Below are 25124 nucleotides of genomic sequence, written 5' to 3'. Positions count from 1 at the left end.
TATCATTGTTATGAGAAATAAATGGGGTAATGTATGCAAAAATCTTAGCATATATACTACATAGTAATGAATCATCATCACTATCATAATCACCACCACCATCCTTGTCAACCCAGTAGCACAGAGTCCAGGCTTTACGCTTTTTGACTCTCTGCCATACCAAAAACTCTTTCTGTGTGTGTAGAAAGGGGTCAGGTGTACATGCCTGGCTGCAGCCCATCCCAGGCTCTTCCCACGATTCAGATCACACACAAGGCCCCAATGACGGCCTTCACCAAACAGGCATTTGTTAAACAATAAGTAGTTATAATGTGAGGCCTAGTTATTGCTGTACCAACCTTCTTTTGTGTTTATAGGACTTAAATAGATGTGTGTACTGTGGAAAAGCTGATACCATGGGCAGCCCTCAGAAAGGATGGCTGTTTGCAATTACCCTCTGCCTACTCTAGCACCTTACAGATGGCATCTTGATGAATGGCTTAGAGAAGGAGAGATTGTCTAAGTAAAGTTAGAAGGTTGGAATCATTTAGAAGTTAAATTAATCATGGGCCCTAATGGGGTTAACCTAACCTTCACATATAAAGATAACACCAGAAAAAGGCAACTGTGGAAGAGCAAGATAAGGGAGAATAGAATATGGGTCTTTTTGATAAAATATAAGTCAAACACATTTATTTTAGCTTCCTAAGATATCAGGGTAATGAAACAACAAAGGAGTGATTAATGGTGACATGTGTGTGGAAGTAAATTGCAGGGGAGAAAAAGAAAGAGCTTAAAGGAGAGTTTGTGTGTGTCGTACAATGGGAAGAGGAAAGAACTCCAGAAACTACATAAACCTTACAGGCTCTTTGGAGATTTAATTCTGTCTGTATTTTCTCTATTACCTTCAAAAATAAATAACCCTCAAAGAGACCTATAAAAATCTGCCATGCAAAAGTGCTGCTACACTACTTGTGAAAAGAGACAAGCTTTCTCTGGATATTTTAGGCAAGTCAAAATCTCATGACTGACATTATTCTAGCAGGAACAAAGTTTCCCCTAGACCAGTGCTTCTCGGCCTTAGCTGCATACTGTGGTGACTTGGGGAGCTTTGCAAAATACTGACGCCTGGGTCCTGCCACCAGAGATTCTGATGCAATTGGTTTGAGGTGTGACCTGGACATTAGGATTTTTAAAATCTCCCTGAGTGATTCTCATGTGCAGCCAAGTATGAGAAGTGTTCTTGTAGTGAGCTTCCTGAGAGGTCTGATCTTTTTTCTGGTACTACTAACTTGTATAGAATTGTACTCATCAAGCATAAATAGATGTTGAATACATAAAGCTAAAACTATCTTTAGAAAATGATCCTCCTACGTTTCAGAGATAATTGCTAGAAGAAAAGCATATTTTATACGTTTTCTTCCACTCTAAAGCACTTGAAATAGAGATCTCTACCACCTCTTAAGAAAAATCTTCTCTTTCCTTCACCATTTGTAGCATCAATTTTAACATCAAAATCCTATTATGAATTTTCTTATAAATGTAATGCCTTCATCCATTTAGAAAGTATTTACTGAGTACCTACCAGTAAATATACTAGCCATTGGGTACATATTGCTAACCTGAAATATCCACGGTCTATTGAAGAATACAGGCAAGTAATCAGACCCTTTGTAATCAGTGGGAGAAGTGATATCATCAGGGAAGTTCTGTGTGCAGTGGGAGCCCAGGGGAGAAGCCCTTCCTACAGTCTGTGAATAGAAGCTGAGGCCACTGGATAAATAAGCTTCCTCCCTGACAAGTCAGAAAAGGGAACTCAGAGAAACATCAACACCGAAGAAATGATCAGAAGAAAAAAATCTAGGGAAGGAAACTGGGAAGACACAGAGAGGAAGAAGGAACATGAAGGAGTGAGATGGAACACAACCAAGGAAGAAGAGTTTCAGGAGGGAGGGTGTGGCCCATGATACTAGTATTATAACCCTCACTTTACAGTTGAGAAAACTGAGGCTGAGAATTTTGAGGTTTGACTGCCAAGGTCTTATTCACATGTCTGTCTTTATTTGTAATTCAGAGACTGGCTCAGAGTACGCAGGTGAAGAACGTACCATCCCTGCCACCCCTGGGTAAAATGGGACAGAGCTGGCGCAGAGGTCTCAGAGGAAATCAGGTCCAGAACTTATCTTTCTTTTCTCTTGTGACAATAGACTTGAGAAGAAGCAGGAAAGGAATGTATTTAGCTATTAACACTTTGGTAATTGTTTTCTTCTTTTAAAAACAAATGAATGAAAAGTAGTATCTAGCATAGCATATATACATTGAACTTCATAATTTATAAAATGCTCTCACTACATTACCCAGTTTTCAGCCTGCAAACAACACTGTTGGACAGAAATAATCACTACCCCCTTTATGACAGATGCAAAACCTGATACACATGGATATTGAGTGTATTTCTCAGGGTCATGCAAACAAGCTGCAAATATAACTATTAAGTGCCTTTTTTTTACTACACTGTACAATGGCATAAAATTAGCATGTGCCACTGTCTCTGGATTGATTTCCCTGCTTGCTTTTCTCAGTTTCTTCTCTTTGTGCCAACTTGTCCTAGAAAGAATTTTAGGGCCCCATTTGTACGACACTGGGCTTTTTCCACATGCAAGGAACAAGGCTGACATAGTTCGTTGAGTAAACACAAGAAGCAAGTGACAGTGATTTACGTCCAACTTGCAAACTTCTGATTACCAATCCGCTGCCTGCTATGTAAACAGGTGTAAACTAAGATTTAATCAGTTTACACAGTGCGGTAAATAATTTAATCTCTCCTCAGCTCGGTGCTTGCGAATGTAAATGTTTAAGCCAAAACTGATGGTCACATTGTGATGCAAGCATCCAGTTTCTCAGCCAGGAAAGCTTTGTCTACAAATGGCCCTCAAGTGCCCCTGCCCAGGGGAAGGGGGGCAGGAGTAAGGCAGAGACCCCAGAGTTCTGGGTGGAGACCTCATTTTTCTCAAAGTAAAGCTCAGTCATGGGCCCAGAGAGCTGGCAATGATCTCTTTCCCCTTAATTTCTCCTGGTCCTGAGACATTTCTGCCCCCTTCAATTTTTCTTCATGGTACAATTCTGCAGATATCTGAGGTGGTTGCCAGTATATGAGAAGGAAGGTAAGAAGAGAGAGCAAAAAAGCAAGAAAACAGCAGCCTTCAGGCTATTTGTAATAACATTCTCACTTGAATATTCCCTGGGCACTCACTGCCTGTCACTGCATGCCTATGCAAATGGGATCTAGAGCCTATGAAAATCACATGCAAATGTGCTCTCAGTTGTCAAAAACTGTTTACTACACTTGCTAGAGTCCACTGAACCAGAGAATGTTGCCTCCCATGAATTTTTCATCAATATTACTCATGTTCTGAGAAGGCAGGGCAGGGAATGGGCTTGCTCTTCCTCTCCCCTGTATGAGCCTGGGCCTCATCTGGAATGGGAGGCCCAGGGCAAGGCCATAGCTCTATTGCCCCATATTGACATGGCTGGGGATAGACTAGAGGAAGAGTGATACCAGATAGAAAGTTTCCTGATTTTTTTTTTTTTTCTGTTCCTTTAGAGAACTCCAGCTTATAAGCCAAGTTTGTATTTCCTGGAATCATTGGTAATGCCCTGGCTGGGATTTTATTACTTCAAAACAAAATATTAAAGAAGACCTGATCAAATTAAAAGGGCTCTGCACAGCCAAGGAAAAAATCATTAGAGCGAATAGACAACCCACAGAATGGGAGAAAATATTCCCATGCTGTACATCTGATAAAGGGATGATAACTAGAATTTATAAAGAACTCAAGCAAATCAGCAAGAAAAAAATCAAATAACACCATTAAAAAGTGGGCAAAAGACATGAACAGAAACTTTTCAAAAGAAGATAGACTAATGGCCAATAAACATGAAAAAATGCTCAACATCTCTAATCATCAGAGGAATGCAAATCAAAACCACAATGAGTTATCACTTAACTCCAGTGAGAATGGCTTTTATCAAAAAGTCCCCAAACAACAAATGTTGGCGTGGATGTGTAGAGACAGGAACACTTATACACTGCTAGTGGGACTGCAAATTAGTGCAACCTCTATGGAAAGTAATATGGAGACACCTCAAAGCACTAAAAGTAGACCTACCATTTGATCCAGCAATCCCACTACTGGATATTTATCCAAAGGAAAAAAGCTTTTTGATAAAAAAAAAAAAAAAAAAAAAGACACCTGTACTTGAATGTTTATAGCAGAACAATTCACAGTTGCAAAGATGTGGAAACAACTCAAGTGCCCATCAATACATGAGTGGATTAATAAAATGTAGTATATGTATACCATGGATTACTACTCAGCCATAAAAAAAATGGTGAACTAATACCTCTTGTATTAATTAACCTGGGTAGAACTGGAGACCATTCTGCTAGGTGAAATATCAAAAGAATGGAAAAACAAACACCACATGTAATCACCTTTAAATTGGAACTAATCAATCAACACTTATGCACACATATGGAAATAACATTCACCAGAAATCAAGCAGGTGGGAGGGGGGAAGAGGGGATGGGTAAATTCACACCAAATGGGTATAATGCACACTATCTGGGGGGTGGGCACACTTACAACGTTGACTCAAACTGTACAAAACCAATCCATGTAACCAAAATATTTGTACTCCCATAATATCCTGAAAGAAAAATTTAAAAAATAAAAGAGTACCTATGGTCAGGCTTTGAACTAAGCCCTGCATAAGAAATGGATATGATTTTCTCCTGTACCTACATAATTTATGGTAGGGAAAGAATGCTACATTTAGTAAATGAAAGGAGTTTCTTTTTCTGAAAGCTTTCTGTTTATTTGTTCAGAAATTGTCTTTTTCTGAAGCCATTTATTCAGTAATTGGCACAAGCTGGACACTGGGCTAGATAGACATCACCTCATTTAATCCTCAGCTCAACCCTCTGCTGTGGGTATCATCCTCAATTTGCAAGGAAGGAGACCCAGACCCAAAGAGTTAAGTAACTTGCCTGAGGTTACTCCGTGGATAAACAGAGAATGGGGATTGAACACAGGCTGACTCTCTGAAAGCCCCTCCTCTTAAATTATGCTGTATAGCTTTTGTTCCTTCTAATCCTGCATAACTTCAGAAGAAAGGTGCCTCTGACTAGGGGTTTAGGAGTATGCATACATAAAGGTCAGGAAGGAGAAAGCAGAAAGACTACAATAACAATAATAGCCAAAATATGTTACATTTTATGTTTTAGAGCAAATTTACTGAATTTTATGTTTTATTCGTATTAATCCATTTAGTCCCTACATCAGCCTATTAGGTAGATATTAGTATTATCATCCTCATTTTACAGATGAGAAAACTGAGGCCAAGAAAGAAATCTTCCCAATATCACACAGCTAATAAGTGCCTGAACTAGGGACCAGGCCAGGCAGTTTCTCCCAGGCCTGCGACTGTGAGCCGTGCTGCTGAGGATGTGCGGGCACAGAGCTGGATTCGGGTGACACACGGAACACTTGAAAGACTCCTAATACTCACTTTCAAGGAAAGTGATCATCAGAGCAGAAATTCTTTTAAAAAGCACCTAGGTGATGCGGTGCGCACCGTCTGGGGGATGGATACGCTTGAAGCTCTGACTTGGGTAGGGCAAAGGCAATATATGCAACCTAAACATGTGTGCCCCCTTAATATGCTGAAATAAAAAAAAAAATTAAAGAAAAAGAAAAACAATCAAACAATAAAAAAAGCACCCAGGTGAGACTGTGGAATCTCCTGTGGGAGCAAACATGTTTACTGAAAGCACCGCAGGTGACCTGCCTGCTATGACTGGAGAAGGTGTCTGTGCAGGTGGAGAGAGTCACACAGAAAGACAAACACAATAAGCAGTGAGTAGGTAGGACTGCGAAGGCTGGGAACAGTCCGACTTACCTCCTGACTTTACTCTCTGCACTTTCCACCACGTAGTATCCCGGTTTGCATTCGTATCTGCAGATGGTGCCCACGTCGTGGTTGCCCCGCAGGCAGTGAGGCAGGAGCAGGTTGGCATTTGGAATGACGGGGGGAACATCACACTCCAACTTGCAGTAGACTTCGGGGAGAGACCACAGCCCATCCTCCAGACAGGTCAGCCACGGGCTCAGTCCTGACTCCAGGAAAGAAGCACAGGATGCTCAGAACACAGTCCAGAACGGCAATACTAGCAGAAAGAATGAAACTCTGTCACATCTTGGAATTCTCCAAAAGTCATGTTAGTCTTTCTTGAGCAGAGTCTCAAAAATCTCACATCAAATGTTCGTCCTATGTCTTTTTGTACCTACAGAGCATCCAACATGGTCTCTTATGCAGAACAGAGGCCAGATAAATCTTTCTGGACCTGAATGAAAGAAGGGCCACCAACTGAATCATTACTTCCCTTCTTGTCTACAAATAATAAAAAATATAGCAGTGACAGTATCATGGAAAGCATTAAAATAATAATAGATGACACTTCTATAGCGCTTATTATATCCCAGGCACTGTTCTAAGCATTTTACATGTACTAACTCGTGTAAACATTACACCTCAAACAGCCCTCTGAAGGAGATCCTATTATTATCCTATTTTGTACAGATGAGGAAATTGGGGTTCCGTAACTTGCCTGAGCTAGTAAGGGGCAGAGTCAGGGTTTGAACCCAGGCAGTTGGGATGGAGAGTTCTGTACTGAAGTGCCGCACGTATGCCTCAGTATAATTCGTGGTTTCTCCAAGTGCAATCCATGGACTACTCACCACAGCATCATTAGCCCACCCCAGACCTCCTAAACCAGAATCTCTCAGGGTCAGGCTCCGGAATCGGCATTTACAGCAAGCCTCCTGAGGAACTGCCAGGCACGCCAAAGGCTGAGCAGCCTGGTGAGACAAAGAGAAAGCTGTGGGGCTCAGATAGAGCAGGTCCCACTCCATCTGCAGCTGTAACCAGCTCTATAGCCAGGCACAAATTATGTAACTGTGTTCCCATCTATCAATAGGGCTACACACATATAACTCAAGATGGTTATAAATGTTAAATTTTAAGATGTGCATGATATCTTGACTAGTCATATTACCAGGACAACCATTTTAGTTGCCTTCACTTTGGGGTACACACAATCAGATACCAACAGAGGGAAGTCTAAGATTCTTTCATTAATGAGATCCTGAGTCAGTGAATCCTTCCAGGAAGTTGGAGACAAAGAATGGCGCTGCCCTTTGGGACTTTGCTGGTGTTATTAGAAGATGGTGACACAGTGGAATGAATGGGAAAGGTGTTGGAGGGAAGAAAAGAGCCCCAAAGTGCCCCAAAGAGTAAAGGACTGAAGAGAACTTGCATGCAATGCCTAGCTGGCCAGACAATACCTTGCAGCTTGGCTGGTGGGACACAAGAGATCGAGCAGCGTTTCAGAAAGTCAGTTCCCTCTGAGCAGGAGAAGGTTGCATAGTTCACCAGAGATGGATCAGGAATGCCACAGTCCAGGGGCATGCAGCTCACATCCCGGTCCCAGTGCCCAGAAGAACACGTGAGCAGAATTTCCTTCTAGAAACAGAGAATTTGCCTCTGTCAAGGTCACATAAAAAGGCTCATCAGAATTGTTTCCAGGCTTTGGGAGAATCCTGGTAATTATTTGTCCAAACATTTGAAACAGGTACAATTACTTTGCGTTTGTCCCTCTTCATGCCTCGTTGTTTTAATACACGGTCTCACAACACTCAGGCAGGATGCTGATGGCAGAAGCCTGTTAGTGGAAGGGAATCATCAAGGGGCAAGACTCCTCCAGGCCAGTTCTGCTGGCTTCCCTCCACTCACTCCTCCCAATCTATTCTCTACCCTCCTCCCTCCTGCACTGTGGGCTCCATGCCGCTCGTGCATGCTTGGGTTCAGCCCCTGGAATGCAGCAGTAGACCCGAGACGGATAGACAAGAGGGAGGCCAGGATGCTGATTCTCCTGACTCCCTCCTGGGGATGCCACGGGTGAGCTATGTCCTTTGGGAGCCCTCTCCATCCAGCTTCCGCTCCTTCTTACTGCTGTGCTGCTGCTGCTACCGTCAGCCTTACAGGCCTGGCGATGATCATTGAGCCTCTTTGCCCTGGGATACTGCCCCATCCCCTTGTGATTTCCCCATATCCTGCCCACACCTTTATGTGTAGACCCTTTATTAAATTCTCTCCAATTGCCTACTTTTGAGCACGTCATCTGTTTCCTGCTGGCATCCTTATTAATAAGCCAGCTGACAATGCTAGTGAAAATAACTAGCTCCACCCAGAATGGTGCATAGTAGAACAGCTGAGAGTTAATGCATATGATGCACCTTCCAAACTTTGTGGTTGAATGGGAGAGATTCATTTCAGTAGGGTGCTACTAATCACATGAAGAGATGCTTACTGAGCAGCTGTACTAAACAAGATGCCCTGAAGGAGCTAAAAATGTACCAGGGGAGGAAACTGCCTGTTGAAACAGTGGCTCAGAAAATGTCTGAGGGAGGAAGAATGGAAAGGAGAAAAGGAGGGAGGAAGGCAGGAAAGAAAGTAAAGAAAGAAAATGCTAGAGGTGCATTTTTATCTCTTATATCCTATCCTATCCCCTTCTATAATGATTGGAAAGAATGCAAACAGTAAAATAAAAGCAGCAGAAAACTGGGATCAGGAAGAAAGAAAATATAAATATGCAAAAATAAAGCCATATTATACGCTACCTGCTGCTTTGCAGTGGCACAACAGCACCTGGGTGCTGGAGGAGGGACTGCCGGCGCTGGGCAGACAGGGAGAGCATTTGGAGGAGGTTTCAGAGTAGGTAACACAGGAACTAGCCTTTGAAAGATGATCAGGACTTCCCAGCAGCACAGGGGCAGGAGGAGCAGAAGGTTTCTAGGGTGGGGGCAACCGAAGGAACAGGATATAGAGACCTGGGGGCTTATGGCTTGTCTGGGAAAACTGCGGCCATCATTCTAGCCACTAGTTTCCCACAGGTCAGAGACAGAGAAGGGCATGTCTACGGCTGAGCCAGCTACCCTGCCAGGAGCCCACAGAGGCACCAAAGCCACAGGTAAAATGGCTGCTGGAGGCACCTGTCACCCCTGAAACTGAGCCCTGGCTAACTGCCCCTGCCTGCTTCCCAGTGTTTCCCTGTGGCCTGCCAGAAGGACCCAGTTCAAAGCCAGACACATTTTTCTGTTTAGTTTCAGTTCTTGTGTCAACAAAAAGCAAATATCCCCACTGTCTTGTGATCACGAGCCGGGATTGTATAATTTCCTACATGGGGCCAGCCTCGGGTGACAGGAGCGTTCGGTCAGCTGAGGAGCTCTGTTGCTGACTCCACCATATGGTTGGCAGAGGGCGAGCTCCCCCTTTCCTCCTCCCCACCGAGATGCTGCCCCTCACACTCTTACAGCCTGGAAGTCTCTTTCAAACCACAGCAAGTCACTGTCATTGAAAGAATATCTCTTGAACTCTTCATATATTGCCTGGTTTTTCTCCTGGCTTTGTTAGGTATTGTCCGTTTTGTCTTGAATTTAGTCCTGATTTTAATGCATTGTGAACATTGTCTTTTCTTCTCTCTCCTTCTTCACCTATCACATCAGTGTATTCGGTCCCTGCATTTTTTCTCATTCTACCTCTTTTCTGGGGTGGGTATATCTTTTTCTGATTTGACAAAGATAAAGAACAAATGATAACAGCCCTGCCTTCCTGGCTAAAGAATCATAGACCAAGAAGTTGATGCCTCAAAGTATATTAAAGTTGTCTCTCTCTACCCCATCGGAAACCAAAGATCGTGCCTTTAAATTCTGACCATCTCTAAGACAGTGAAGTTCTCTCACAAGTTTACAACATGTTAAGCAATCAATTGGCACAAAATGAAAAAAGTTCCAATTTTCCAAACCATTGATATCTGGTAAACAATTGTGTGTCCGCTCTTTCCTCATATATCTTTCTGGTTCTCTCGTCAAGTACTGTTATCCTTTGCCTGGTACATCCTTTCTATCTCATAATATGGTCATGTTTTCTAACTGCTGATTTCATGTCTAAAATTCCTCTATGCAGTATTGTAAACTCTCTAAAGGAAATGTGGAAAACAAAATTCTTGGTTGAGAATACATTATCCTGCTCATAATAATGGCAGCTTAACAGAATGCTATGTGCCTATCATATTGCTAGCAGCGTTTAAATTATTTCCAATCAGACAGCATAATAACTCGATGATAAAAAAAACTTCTAATTATTTAAAAATGTGAAAACAAGCTTAAAAAGGTTAGTTTTGCTTGTCTTTACCCAACTTTACCACCTAATACATAAGGAAGCCGAAATTTCATTCAGATCTGTCTCCCAAGCCATATTTTTCTTAACCAATATATTCTACTACTCTAAATTACCTTGAAATTCTGAAAATGATGCTACAGAAATTTGGAATGGAGCCTGAAGAAATTTGGAAACTTTTGCCAAAGTTAGAATCATGATAGAATTTCTGCCTCAGTGACAGATTTAGCACTTTGGGAGAGCAAATTGGGTTCTATTTTTCCAGCCTTCTCGTAAGGAAGGTTGGGGGAAGGGGACAGACAACGAACCTTGGATAAGTTGATTGCAACCTATCTTGCTTGTATATTATGGACAAGTCTAGACTGTGGCAGTCTCATCTTGAAGGCAAAAGTAGGGAACATAATTTCTGACAGGAAGACAAAAACAAGGGAGAAGAACAGAATAAGCATTGCCACTTACTGCCCACCTGGAGAGAAACACGCTATCTAATCAGCATTGCATATGCTTTTACACACCTTGCATTTCTATTAAGCCATGCCTCTCTGCTTGTCAGAGCCCTCACGTTTTCCTTTCAAATGATTTTAAAACATGTGCCCTTCCCCTACTGGGCCAGGCAGAAGAGAATAGACAGCTTCCCGCCCCAGGAGCTTGGTCATAGGAGCACAACCAGGTGCTTTCAACTCACCTGCATGGGCTTAAGGAACTGCTGGCTGCTGGTCTGAAGGGCACATCCCCTTTGACAGGTGATAGCACACTTCATGTGACCTGGGCCACTAGAGGTACAGTTCGCCACATCAGCGTGATCAAGCAGCAATGGTGCACAGCTGCCCCTCTCCCCACATGGCCGGTGGACACAGCTGGGATGACAGAAACAGAAGCATCTTAGGACTGGCTTCGAACCAATAGGCAGCAGCAATGACTTGGCAGCGCCCTCTGGGAAGTGCCCCTAAACTAGAGGGAATGATTTTTCTCCAAAGCCTACATTTAACTAATCACCTTTTTCTGTACGCCTGGAACCATGTGGCACAATAAACATAAACAATAATAGCTAACAAGTAATAGCTAACTGGCTTCCTATGGTTCTTTCTTCCAGGAGGATAAAATGATGATGGGACCAGGTGGACAGTGGATCTCAGGAGTTGTGGATGATCTTGGAAATGGACAGATCAGGGGGTGATACTTGAAATGTTTAACAATCAGTACTGCTGGGTCTCAAACAGTCAGAGAATCCAGGACAAAGCTCAAGAGTGAATCCTGGAGGCCCCTGCTTTTGTCAGGCATCAACCTTTTGAATGCTCGACCACAGGGAGGTCTCAGTGGTCCATGTCTGGAGGGTCTGGGTATCTGAGATGGCAAAAAGGCAATACTGATTGATATGGAAATATTTGACAACTGGTACAGCCATACCAGTACACACCACTGAGTATCAGCACAGGCTAATCAGAAATTGAGCTGACATTGTGCCAGGTGCTTCCAGAGACATCCTCTCAGCAGAGAACTGCTGCCTGGATTACTAGGGCCGAGAAATCAGGAACAGGACAGACACATAAACTCCCCAGGTTCAGGGAGATAGCCTGGACCATAGCAGAAGTGAGGGTTCAATGGAGCAAAAAGAGTGTTACCGTCTTGCCATAGCAGAGCCATGGAGGTTAAAAATTAGGGCATTGGCCCCAGCCTGTTTGATCCTGGCTCCAGCATTTACTCCCTGTGTGATTTGTAGTGAGTGATTCATTCCCCAGCATTTTAGCTCCCTTCCCTGGAAGATGGGGATGGTAATGGTACCCCTTTCACAGGGCTGCTATTGCTCCTAGCTGAGTTCCCTCTACTGCTTCACTGCAAATGGTCCAGCCCTCATGGTCTGTTTGCTGTTAGCCACCCTGCTGGTGGTTCTCTCACTTTTGAACCTTTAATCAATTTGAGAAATTTTAAAAGGCCTTCTGCTATGGTTTGGATATGCTTTGTCCACACCAAAACTCATGCTGAAATTTGATTCCCAATGGTGGTGATGGGGGTGGGGCCTAGTGGAAGGGGTTGTGGGTCATGGGAGCAGATGGACCCCTCGTGGGTGCTGTTCTTATGATAAAGCGTGACTGAATTCGTTTTCACTGAAATGGATTCATTCCCATGATAGTGGGTTGTTATAAAGTGATGATGCCGCTTGGGCTTTGCCCCTTTGCACGAGCCCGCTTTCTTTTTGACCTTCTGCCATGGCATGGCACATCAGGAAAGTCTTTACCAGAAGCCACACAGATGCTCACTCTGTGCGTCTTGTACTTCCTAGCCTGCAGAACCAGAAGCTAACTAAACCTCTTTTCTTTATAAATTACCCAGCCTCGGGTATTACATAGCAACCCAAAACAGACTAAGACAAAATATTGGTACCAAGGAATGGGGTGTTTTTATAAAGACACCCAAAAATGTGGAAGTGGCTTTGGAACTGGATAATGGGCAAAGGCTAAAAGAATTTGGAGGAACAAACTAGAAAAAGACTATATTGCTGTGAACAGATCATCAAGGTGATTCTGATAAGGGCTCAGAAGAAGACAAAAAGGTAGGGAAAGTTTGGAACCTCTTAGAGATTGGTTACATGGTCCTGACCAAAATGCTGATAGACACATGGACAGCAAAGGCCATTTTGATAAAGTCTCAGATGGAAATCAGGAACAAGCAAAAATCACCCTTGTTACATCCTAGCAAAGAACTTGGCTGCCCTAGGGCTTTGTGGAAGGCCAAACTTAACAGTGACAGAATAGCATACCTGGCAGAAGAAATTTCTAAGCATCAAAGCACTCAGACTGCTATGTGATTACTTCTAACCATTTTCAGTGAGTTGCTATAGAAGAGAAAAGCAGATTGGAAAGGTTTGGAAAACCCACAGCCTGTCCATATGGTAGAGAATGAAATAGCATTTTCAGGAGAACTCAAGGTTGTGGCTGAGCGAACTGTTGCTAAACAGATGAGTACTGATGGAATGGAGCCAGGCGCTATTCCTCAGGACAGTGGGGGAAAGGCTCTGAAGGCATTTCAGAAATCTTTGAGGTTTCCCTTCCCATCACAGGCCTAGAGGCCTAGGAGGACAGAATGATTTCAGGGGACTGGCCTAGGGCGCCACTGCCCTGTGCTGCCTCGGAAGGCTGCTCCCCACCTGCTGCTCCCGCAGCCGTGACTCACATGGCTGCAGGGGTGGCTCATGCTGCGGCTGCAGAGAGAACAAGCAGTAAGCCTCGGACATGTCCATGTTCACATGGTGTTAAGTCTGCAGGTGTGCAGAATGCAAGACCCCTGCAGGCCTAGCACCTTCCACCTAGATTTCAGAAGATGCATCGAAAAGCCTGGGAGCCCAGGCAGAAACCTGCTGCAAGGGCAGGACCACCACAGAGAGTCCCTACCAGGGCAATGCCTAGTGGAGCTGTAGTGGCAGGGGCTGCTGCCAGGACACCAGAGCTGCACAGACATTGGCAGCGTGCAACCTCAGACTGGAAAAAAAGCTGCAAGCAGTCAACTCCAACCCATGCCAGCAGCCACCTGGGCTGTGCCTAGGAAAGCCATGAGGTGAGGTTTCTTTTTGGGGAGAAGGCAAACCCCCTACTGTGGCCAGGAGATGGCACACAGAGTGAAGAATTTTAGAGCTTTAAAATTTAATATCTACACTTCCGGGTTTCAGACTTGCTTGGGGCCTGCCATTCCCTTCTCCTGGCCAATTTTTCCCTTTTGGAATGGAAATGATTACACAGTGTTTGTTGTACCATTTTATCTTGGAAGTAAATAACTTGATTTTTATCTTACAGAGTCGTAGATGGGAGTAGCTTCCTTTGAGTCTCAGATGAGACTTTGGACTTTGGACTTTTAAGTTGGTGCTGGAACAAGTTAAGACTTTTAGGTCTACTGGGATAGAATGATTGTATTTTGTAGGAGAGAAGGACATAAGTTTTCAGGGGACAGTTCGGGATACTGTGGTTTAGATATGGGCTGTCCCCATCAGAACTCATGTTGAAATTTGGTCCCCAAGTAGGGTGGTGGTGGAAGTTGGGGCCTGGTGGGAGGTGTTGGGGTCCTGAGTTGGATCCCTCATGAGTGGCTTGGTACTGTTCTTGCAGTAGAAAGTGAGTTCTTACTCTCATGAGACTGGATTAATCCTGGCTGAAATGTACCAATTCCTGCAAGAGTGGGTTGGTATAAAGCCAGGACTCTCTTGGGTTTTGCACCTTGGCATGCGCCTGCTTTAAGCTGAGAAGATGCCCATACTGTGCTTCTTGTACTTCTCAGCCTGCACAACCAGGAGCTAACTAAACCCCCTTTCTATATAAATTACTTAGTCTCAGGTATTCTTTTATAGCAACACAAAATGGACTAAGACACCTTCCTTCTCCATGAAGCCCCTTCAGATATTTTTCTCCTTTGAATCTCCTAATGAAATTTAAAAAACAACTCCATTCTAGCATTTTCTAACATTTTTTTACTCAATCTTGTATTATAGTCATGTATGCATTTTCTTTTTCTTTAATTCATTAATTATGTATTCATCCTTTTGTCCACAAGGTAATTAGCATCAGTGCCTCCTAAATGCTGAATATCCCCACTTGATTATGGCTTCTTTATATTCATTATACACCTTGCTGTAGTGGACACAATAAAAGTTTTCTGAATTAATTTTATGTTTTAGACAGCAAAGTAAGTCAGAAGCTATCAAAATGGGAAATTTGTTAAATTTTACAGTGATAGATGGGGATCTAAAATACAAAAATATCATTATCAAACAATGATTCAACCATCTTGCCCACTCATTCATTAATAAACATTTACTGAGCAATTACTGCTTGCAAGGAATTGGTCTGAGTACTGGCAGTTTAATGAGAATGGTGCCTTTAGGGAACTCATAGTCTAATGTGGGAAACTAATAAGATATTTCTTGCTCTTGATGTTATTTTCAGTGGTGCTAATTAAACCAAAATAACTATTGTGGATCTCGTCACTGTTAATGTTCTCTGTTTGCCCTTGAATTGTGTTAGTGGTCAATGACTTTATCAAAGAGCTAGGCAACAATATAAGTGGAAAATTGGCCGGGCGCGGTGGCTCACGCCTGTAATCCTAGCACTCTGGGAGGCCGAGGTGGGCGGATCGTTTGAGCTCAGGAGTTCGAGACCAGCCTGAGCAAGAGCGAGACCCCATCTCTACTAAAAATAGAAAGAAATTATATGGACAGCTAAAAATATATATAGAAAAAATTAGCCGGGCATGGTGGTGCATGCCTGTAGTCCCAGCTACTCGGGAGGCTGAGACAGGAGGATCGCTTGAGCTCAGGAGTTTGAGGTTGCTGTGAGCTAGGCTGATGCCACGGCACTCACTCTAGCCTGGGCAACAGAGTGAGACTCTGTCTCAAAAAAAAAAAAAAAAAACATAAGTGGAAAATAAAATGTCATTGAATATGCACATACTGCCTTGAAATAATTGAGAGTTGATTTAAAGAGCACTAGCCCTATAATGGCAGATTTGAAAGGAATATGCTAAAGTTGCTGCCCCTGACCTTACAACCATGGGACTGAAATCGTATGCTAGTAACACTGTCATTTATTTTATCTACGCTGGTTAGGAATGGGCTGGAGGGATTAGAGGTGAGTGGTGTAAAGGAAACTTGTTTATTCCCTTAAGCCCTGGTGACTCCCTGTGATGATGCGGTGTCCGTCATGGGGCCTGACGAAGGGAGAAATATATAAGTTGGGGGCTGTTGGTGAGTCAGCATAGATTCCCCAAATCCAATGATAATTGGTTATGCAATATAGAAAATAAATCTTTGCTTCTGAGTATTTATTCAATATATCTGGAGATGGGAGCTGAAACCTGACCATCCTTTATGGGATGAGATCAAAATGCTTCACTAGTCATACTAAAGAACTCCAAGCTCCATAGATGCTACGTGCCCTGGATGTCCGACACATACTCTCTTCTTCAGCATGCTGGGCAGGAAGGACTGGAAGACAAAGAGCCATGAACACTCTGGTTCATGTCAGTTTATTGCAAAGAAATTAATGTGGAAGAGCACGTGCTGTTTTTGAGTGACTTTGCCATTGAGGACAAATAGGTGCTGAGACAAGACACAAAACAAATACTCTGAATGAACCTCCCTCCATCAACAGGGGGTTCCATGAATGACCACGGCTGTGACTACCACTGGGAGAAGCCGGTCCCACGCTGGCAGCAAGGGCAGGAGAGTGAGAGGGGGAACATGCAAGAGGGAAAGTGGCATGAAATAAGACCAAGACCAAAAAAAAAAGGACCAAACCCAGACCTGTTTATGAAGTGAGAAATGGTTTTAGGGCAGCTGCTGCAAATTCTTTCACTAGCTTATATTTCCATTTGCTTCCTTTTTAAGGAATTTGTTTTATGAGGACAAAGTTTGTCAGGTCGTTAGCTTATGATGGCATCTGGTACCAATTGTAGACTTCTCTCCCTTGCACTCCAACCCCAACCCCCCTTTTGTGCTTCTCTGCCACTACAAACACTGCTCCTCTGAGTGAGGGTGTTGTGTTCCCCACCTGCCCACCTCCCTGTTTATTCTCCTCTCTACCTAATGCTGCGTAAGCGCCAATACCGTGGTAATGCTAATAGTAAAAAGAATTCATCTTGAAGCATCTCGAAAGCTTTCTTCTTATGGTCTCTGGACACATGTTACTGAAAGTGGCAGAAGGGAAGCCTTACAATGCCCCAGAGAGGTGGGAAGTGAGGTATTTATCTTGGTTTGACATACAAAGAAACTAAAGCTGCTTGGAGACTGGCTGGAGGCCACACAGCGAGTCAGAGGAAAATCCTCAGGTTGGAGCTGAGAGCCCTCACTCTCAGGGCCAGCCCAGACCACCGGGCCATCTCCTAGAGGACAGGCTTGCTTTCCTGTTGCTGTCTTCCTGATGCAGGAGCTAGCAGCAAAGGCTGGGGTGAGCTCCTCAGCAGGGCAGGCAGGGGAAAAGTATAGCATATCTGATAGTTCACCTTAGTTTTGAGCAGTATTCTTTTAAATGATAGCAAATCAAAGTGGTAATATTCGTCCAGCTGCCACTGTTGCGAGATGCCCGGCCAAGTCTGTCTCCTCCTTTGGCAACACCTACTTACCTTCCATCCGTGTTTCCAGCTCTTTCCCCAGCCCATCACAGTGTGTTCTCCAGTAAGAATACAATGAACCCAGTCTGATGTGATTCACAGGTATTTCCATTTTAACAAGAGATGAAGTTTTAAGCCAAAGGGTTGAGCTTTTCATGAGAGCATTGTAAGTCAGTAGGTCCTTAGAAATTCTGCTGTGGAGGTGACCCCCTACCCACAAATCTCACTTTGCTCTGTGTCCTTCCACTTCTCGTAAAAGCCTCTATTCTCTGTCTTCTCATCTTCACTCCCAATGTCATTGTGTGGAGGGTTTTACAAAACTGTTTTCAACTGAGGAATCTTTGTTCAAAATGTATGTTAACCCTAGGTTATTCTCTTCTGGCACAGAACCTACCTGTGGGCACAATCCTAGCAATGTCATGCAATGATGATGTGTGTTTTTCCTTTGTTGATTGGGTATGTGAGTGATGCCTGCACTTGAGAAGCCTCTGTTGGCACAGGTCCATAAAAGAGTGGCCCTCATATTCCACGAGGCAGGCTTTCTTAGCCATAGCTGTGCACTAGACTCACTCCGGGAGTTTAAAAAATATATAAATACCTGTGCTATAGCTCCTGGGGATTTTGATTCTGTAGGCCTGCGGTGGAATGTTAGCATCTGTGAAGGCTTTAAGTTTCAAAGTTCTTGATGCTCACTAGGAGTGAAACCCAGCCCCATAAAGATCTGGACATATGTAACCTGAAAGATACATCAGTAAATTTTATAGACCAAGAAGGGGTGGGGAACCTGCAGCCTTGGGGCCACATGTGGCCTTCTGGATCATTGAGTGTGGCCTTTTGACTGAGTACAAATTTTACAGAACAAATCCTTTTAATAAAGGGATTTGTTCTGTGAAGTTTGGACTCATTCAAGGGGCCACACTTGGGGATCTGCAGGGCCACATGTGGCCTTGGGGCTGCAGATTCCCCAGAAACTAGTCCCACTGCTTCCTCATTATGTTTTACTGTATTAAATACAAATTATCATGTAGAAGTCACAAGGCAGATCAAAAGCATAAGACATTTTGCCTGTTCCAATGAAGCTTTAAATATAGCTGAAGAGAGAAAATAATTAAATCATGTGTTACTGATCATAAATTCATGGCTGTTTCAGAGAAAATTTTATCATTGGATTTGATTTGACTTCAATGAATGAATAGAATTTAGAAAGGCAAAAGAGATGTTCTGGAAAGTTTTCTTCAAGTCTTTACAGCGAGAACACAGGGAAAGGTAGCAATCTCAAAACGTACATAAAAACATCATTTCCCCTACTTCCATGAACTGAGTAAAATTTAATATGTGTGGATCTCTTAAAGTCTAACAAATTTAGAGAATTCTATATGGAAAAGAGTCAACATCTATATGTGAGGGTAGACTTAGGGGCAGGTTCCCAAAGTCTTCCTACATTTTTCAGTGGTTAGTTACGAACAAGTCTGATACCTTGTTAGGAAGGTTGATACCAGAAAATACACATCCTTCTCTGCAAACTTGTCATGAGCTGTCCCCCAGAGGATGCCAAGTCAGGCACCTCTTTTAGTTGTCTGTTTCTTGAGGCCACTACCGGGATGTTGGCATAACTTCCAGCCCAGGTCCACATTTGGGAAGGTAGGTAGTTCTGAACAAATCAGTTAAGCCCTGCTGCTCTGCCTATAGTTGCCCTGAAGCTTTGGTGCAAGGGTTCTCCGAGAGTTTGAGCCACCCTGGAAGAGCTTCAGGAGGCAACAACAATGTTCCAGAGTCAATGAGAATCAGAATCAGTTCTGAAACCTAGTTTCTCTCCTGTAGGAAATGATGGAAGACTGTACGGTAAAGACTCCCTATCCTAATTCTAATGGGAGCCCACTAGGAGGAAATACTTAACAACAGTCTTAGAGCAACCAGAGCTTATTAAGACTAAAATAGACCTTAAAGATAATTCAATGCAAATTCTCATATTAGAGGTGAGAAAACTGAGCTGAGACAAAAGTGTGATGGGATATTCCAGAACTTCCTACAACAATAAGATTTTAATGTAATAACAAAGAAGCAATTAATTGAGCTTTGGCCCAGACTTAAAATCAGGGTGATATCAGTTCATGAACTTTTCTAAAGTTAATATCTTACCCTCCCTCAGACATTTAGAAAAGTCTGACTGCAACTTTTTCTGGAATCTAGATCTGTTTAGTAGAAACTAGCATCTGTATCATGCTTTTCAAGAAACAGCATGGTGTAATGGAGAAAACAATAGACCAAGGCCACACAACGTGGGTTCTGGTCTTGACTTGCCCCTGTTGACCTCTAGGACCTTGGGCAAGTTGTTTAACCATCCTGGCCTTCTGTCTGCAAATTTGTAAAATGACAGGGTTGAACTGGGCTCTATCAAAGCGCCCTTCCAGCTTTAACATGGTATTGAGTTTCCTAGATGAGGTGATGGTGGTATTGGGGTGGAAGTACAGAAAACCCATGAACAGGCAGGATGTGGTAGAGAACCCAAGAAAGAGTTTCTCATAGTCTTTCCTGCCCGGTGCAATTTTTTTTTTTTTTTTTTTTGCTTAATGTCGCAACTTCTCAGTTTAAACAAAATATTGCAATTCATTTATCCAAGAAGTGCCACCATCGACTAAATAGCAATCCCAGTGGTCCCTCTAGAAACAGCTCTTTACAGTTAAATAACAAAGGAGGATCTGATTTCTCTCTTTTCCCCTACTCTGTTTTATAGATTCTCATTGAAATAAGAGGGTGTGGGCTGAGAAGGAATGCACGCTCTGGATTTGGCAGCAGATTCCAGTAGGATGTACAGAATGGAGACTGGACTGGGTGAGACAGAGTCCTCATTAATCTTCCCACCATCAACTGCAAAACCAAATGTGACAATAATTGCATTCATCCTTAGAGAGCTTTGCTGTTTCTCCAAACCAACACAAAGAAAAACAAGTCTCTATTCTGGCTCCTCATTTTACTTCCTCTGCACCCTGGCTTCATCTCTGCTTTGTAGGATAAGAGTCAGGCTAAATGTTCAATGCATTTCTGGCCTTCTTGGGTAGACCAATGCTGGTACTGTGAGTTATTTTACTGAAGGACCATACCTGCTGGGAAGGGAAAATTAATTCAAGTTCTTCTCCTCTGAAGATTCTCATCTGAGGGAAATAGAGGAAGCTTAGCAGTAATTCTAATTCTTCCCTCACATAAGAAACAAATGGTGAATTATTGTACTAAGTAGACTTATCCTTTCATTTCTATATCCTAGGAAAGGAGAGGTTTCCCTGTCCCTTTATTTAAGTTTCAACACAGAGTTTGGCTCTTCAAAATAGACCTGTCAGGATATGTTCATCTCTTCCTAGAATGTGACCTATTTGTAAGTTGAGAAGTGGATTCTGGTGGCCCCAGTACTGGGTGATTGGCTTCACTCATTTCTAATTCTGGGCACAGTTTTTACCACGCCTGGCTGTAATACTAGAAGTCCCATCCAAATGCCCCCTGTCCTTCTAAAGAGAAACAGATTTAATCATGCAGCCAAAAGTGCTCCCTTTCAAAAGCCTTGTCTCACCAAGTTTCAGAACCCATTATTTTAATATAGATTATAAAATATGTGGAATACCAAAGAAAGAGCCAAAGCAATTCAGTTGCTGACTAATACACAGAGAATGTGCTTCCTAGCACTTGCCCGGGGAATCAGAATCACCCATTAGAAGCAACAAGTACACACACACACACACACACACACACGCACACACACACGGTTGGCTTTCGAACAACACAGGTTTGAATGTGCAGGTCCACTTCCACATGGGTTTTCTTCTGCCTTTGCTACCCCATCCTCACTAATCCCTCCCCTCCTCCCTCCTCCCTAGCCTACTCAATGTGAAGATGATGAGGATGAAGACCTTCATAACGATCCACTTCCACTCAATGAATAGTAAATATATTTTCTCTTTCTCATGACATTCTTAATAACATCTTCTTTTCTCTAGCTTACTTTATCGTAGGACTACAGTACATAACACATCTATAAAATATGTGTTAATTGCTCTCTATGTTATTGGTAAGGCTTCCAGGCGTCCAGTCAATAGTAGCTTATTCACAGTTAAGTTTTGAGGGGTTCAGAAGTTATACATGAATTTCCATCTGTGCAGGGGTGTCAGTGTCCCTAACCTCCATGTTGTTCAAGAGTCAACTGTATACACTCCCCCCCCACCATCCACCAAGCCATTTGCAAAGGCAGTAACCTTCTCCACGCAGGGCCTTTCCTAGTGAGGAATGACCACTAGAGCTCTCCAAATGACTGCACTGCTGGCTCCTTCCCTGCTAGCTATTCATCTCTGCATACCAATCAAACTATTGATTTGGGAATCACTTCCCCAGCCACATTCATAGGCTGAGCCTGAGGAGTTGTGAAACATGAAGAGTTAGCAAGGAACAACACAGTCCCACAATGAAGTTTAATGGGCATGAGCTTCCAACAGTACCTATAAGGGAAGAAGACAGGGCAGCTTGGCTTCTTTGTGGGCTACACATAAACTACGGGTAAATAGAGGCCTTGAGGATTTGCAAACCAGCACCTTGAATGGGTCTTAAATTCACATGCAAAAGTGAGTAGAACATAAAACATGTGCAGGGCCTCTTTGGGATTCTCCCTCTCTCTCCCCACCCTGGGCTTCCTTTCCTCAGAAAGTTTTTGGACTCCCAACCAGAAACTTCACATTGTTGCTATCATCTCCTAATCCCAGAATTTGCCAGTCTTTGTTTGACAGCAGATTTGGAGTATTATTGCCTTCTGTTCTTTTGCTCTCCCTAACACCCTAGAGCCTCACAACATTAATGGCTCATTTGCTCGTGGAGAAATTAATGGCCAAAGAGAGGAAGGGACTGTACTAAAATCTTGTGTTGAGACTAAACATGCAGCCAAAAGTGAGAGGCAGGGGTCTGGACGTTGGACTTGCTGCCACTCCCATCACCAGACTTCTTCTGCCTCCACGGCTGCAGCTGCACACAGAGCCAGACGTGGCCTGAGAGGCATTCCAGCCAGAGCTTATGGTCAAGTCTGTCAACAGTGTCTGTCTCCTTGGGAGACTGGCACAGTGAAAGAACCCTGGAAATATTGGTTTGTTTTTAGTTTCTGTGCTTTCCCCACCAGCTGCCATGAATACAGACTATACTGACAGGGCCAGGCCTGAGCAAAATTGGGATGTAGGTGACATTTTTCAGTGATTCCTCTTTTCTACTTCTCATGTTCCCCCAGACTTCCAGATGCCTACACCAGGTTACATTTCAGCAGGGCCCTGGTCTATATTTTGAATTACTGAGGCCCCTAAGAGAATACTTCTGATATAAATAGTTGATAAAGTCTTAAAAAAATTCTACTTCTAGTGCATAGTTATGTATTATTTTAAAGGGATCTCTGGAGATTGTCAAGACTTGAAGAAAATAATTCCTAATGGTGGAATTTCAAACACTGTGATAAGCAAGTGGGGAGTCACTGTTTTCAAAGGAGCCTGTTCCGTGGGGGCAGACTGCAGCCCTAAGTCTTCCTGAGCTGGCTGTGCCTATTCCTAGCTTTGGAGGGAAAGCTGCCACCCAAACGATTCTCAGGATGTATTCTAAGAACAATCTCTGACAAGGTAATGTTTCAATAAGGGCTATTCTAGAATACTCTTAGCCATACTCTGTTAAGCCTTCAAAAAAGCCTCCCAAAAATACCACGTTCATGGCCTTTTCATTTTTTTTCTATAACCCCATGGTGGGGGGAACAATTTAGAAGACTCGAATAGTCCACTGTGCCTCCCAAGGCATACCTGCCATCCACCAGCTTTCTACCCAGGAAATCAGAAGCCTCTCCAGTGGGTTTTCCTCCATCCCTCTTATTTTATGGACAAATCATTCTGGGAAAAGGAAGTTGGGCAAGAAACCTAGGGAACAACTGAGCAGCTATAATACTTTCCTTACTTAAAAGAAACTGGGCAGAAACAAGAAGAGATTCAACATTAGTTTGCTAAACTACTTTGAAGAAGAAGACAATCAAATGAGTAGATACGCAGTATATATTTCACTTCTAAAGTGCCTTTCCCAGCATCAAGAGAGAACATTTCGCACCACCCAGGAGCATTGAAAGGGAACCCTCTGGTAAAAATAAAAGATGAAGAGCCAAAGAATAAACAAATGCTTTAAAAAGGCAGTCCTCAGGTAAAAGAAAGAAAGGACTCCTTCCTTTCTTTTTTTTGCATGAATTCTTTTTTAAAAAATTAATTTAATTTTTAAATTTCAGAACACTATAGGGGTACAAATGTTTGGGTTACATATATTACCTTTGCACTGCCCAAGTCAGAGCTACAAGTGTGCCCATCCCCCAGACAGCATGCACTGTACCCATTAGGTGTGAGTATACCCAATCCCTCCCTCCCCCCTCCCACCTGCCTGACACCTGATGACTATTACTACCATATGTGCACATAAGTGTTGATCAGTTAGTACTAATCTGATGGTGAGTATAGTGGTGCTTGTTTTTCCATTCTTGTGATACTTCACATAGGAGAATGGGCTCCAGCTCCATTCAGGATACTACAAGAGGTATTAGTTCATCATTGTTTTTTGTGGCTGAGTAGAACTCCATGGTATACATATTCTACATTTTATTAATCTATTCATATATTGATGGCACCTGGGTTATTTCCACATCTTTTTGCAATTGTGAATTGTGCTGCTATAAACATTCTAGTGCAGATATCTTTTTTGTAGAATGTCTTTTTTTTTCCTTCAGATAGATGCCCACTAGTGGGATTGCTGGATCAAATGGTAGTTCTACTTGTAGCTCTTTGAAGTATCTTCATATTACTTTCCACAGAGGTTGTACTAGTTTGCAGTCCCACTAGCAGTGTATGAGTGTTCCTATATCTCTATATCCACACCAACTTTTATTGTTTTGGGATCTCATTGTGATTTTGTTTTGCATTTCCCTGATGATTAGAGATATTGAGCATTTTTCATACATTTGTTGGCCATTAGTCTATCTTCTTTTGAAAAGTTTCTGTTCATGTCCTTTGCCCATTTTTAATGGGTTGTTTGATTTTTTCTTGCCAATTTATTTCTTGAGGCTATCAAAAAAGAGGTAATCTAAAGAGTGTACATAGGACTGAGCAGAAGGAGAGGCCTGGCAAAGTAATGGGACCCAATCCAGGTGGAGAATGAGGGGAAAGAGATGGAATTTCAAATCTGAGCTACAAATAATTGAAGCACAATAGGAATTGGTAAAGCAGCAGCAATAAAGCTTCCAGGGAATAATGAAGCATGAAACAGAATGACAGATAATAGAGATGGAATTATCCTATTACCAACACCAGACTCAGACACTGATTATAGGAAAGATGAAATGCCAAGGTACTGAGCTATGCTCTGGCTTCCTGCCCTTGGACTGGTGCTCAGAGGCACTGCAACCTGGCCCTAGCTGTACCTGTAACCTATAGTATATCCAAGAAGAAATATTTTCATACCTGAGTTCCTACATATCCTAAATGGAAAACATAACCACTTTCTCCCAGAAATTCTCTGGGGATTATTAAAGTCAGAATAAAGTTCTATAGAAAAGTTGCTTTCCTTTCTACCATATCCCTCTACTCTAGAGTAAATTCTCCAGGAGCAATGGAAAATGACACATAAATCATCTGCATTTGACTTAGTGCTTTAGGCTATATCTCGTTCCTCTGTCTGCAGATCCACCTTTTAAAGAATAGCTTTCTGAAGCTAAA

General features: G+C 42.8%; 1 protein-coding gene across 1 annotated transcript in view; it reads right to left on the bottom strand.

The window, feature by feature from the left end:
- Positions 1 to 25124, bottom strand: part of PAPPA2 (pappalysin 2) — a 306873-nt gene that overhangs the window by 74293 nt on the left and 207456 nt on the right. The window contains exons 14-16 of the mRNA XM_069478386.1: positions 10964 to 11135; positions 7386 to 7563; positions 5941 to 6154 (exon numbers count right to left, since the gene is read on the bottom strand). Of these exons, the coding sequence (XP_069334487.1) occupies positions 5941 to 6154; positions 7386 to 7563; positions 10964 to 11135 (564 nt within the window). The remainder of the gene's footprint in view (positions 1 to 5940; positions 6155 to 7385; positions 7564 to 10963; positions 11136 to 25124) is intronic.

Source organism: Eulemur rufifrons, chromosome 8 (genome assembly GCF_041146395.1).
Source record: "Eulemur rufifrons isolate Redbay chromosome 8, OSU_ERuf_1, whole genome shotgun sequence".
Classification (NCBI taxonomy): Eukaryota; Metazoa; Chordata; class Mammalia; order Primates; family Lemuridae; genus Eulemur; species Eulemur rufifrons.
Note: the sequence above shows the minus strand (reverse complement) of the source record. Positions and strands in the feature narration are given on the sequence as shown.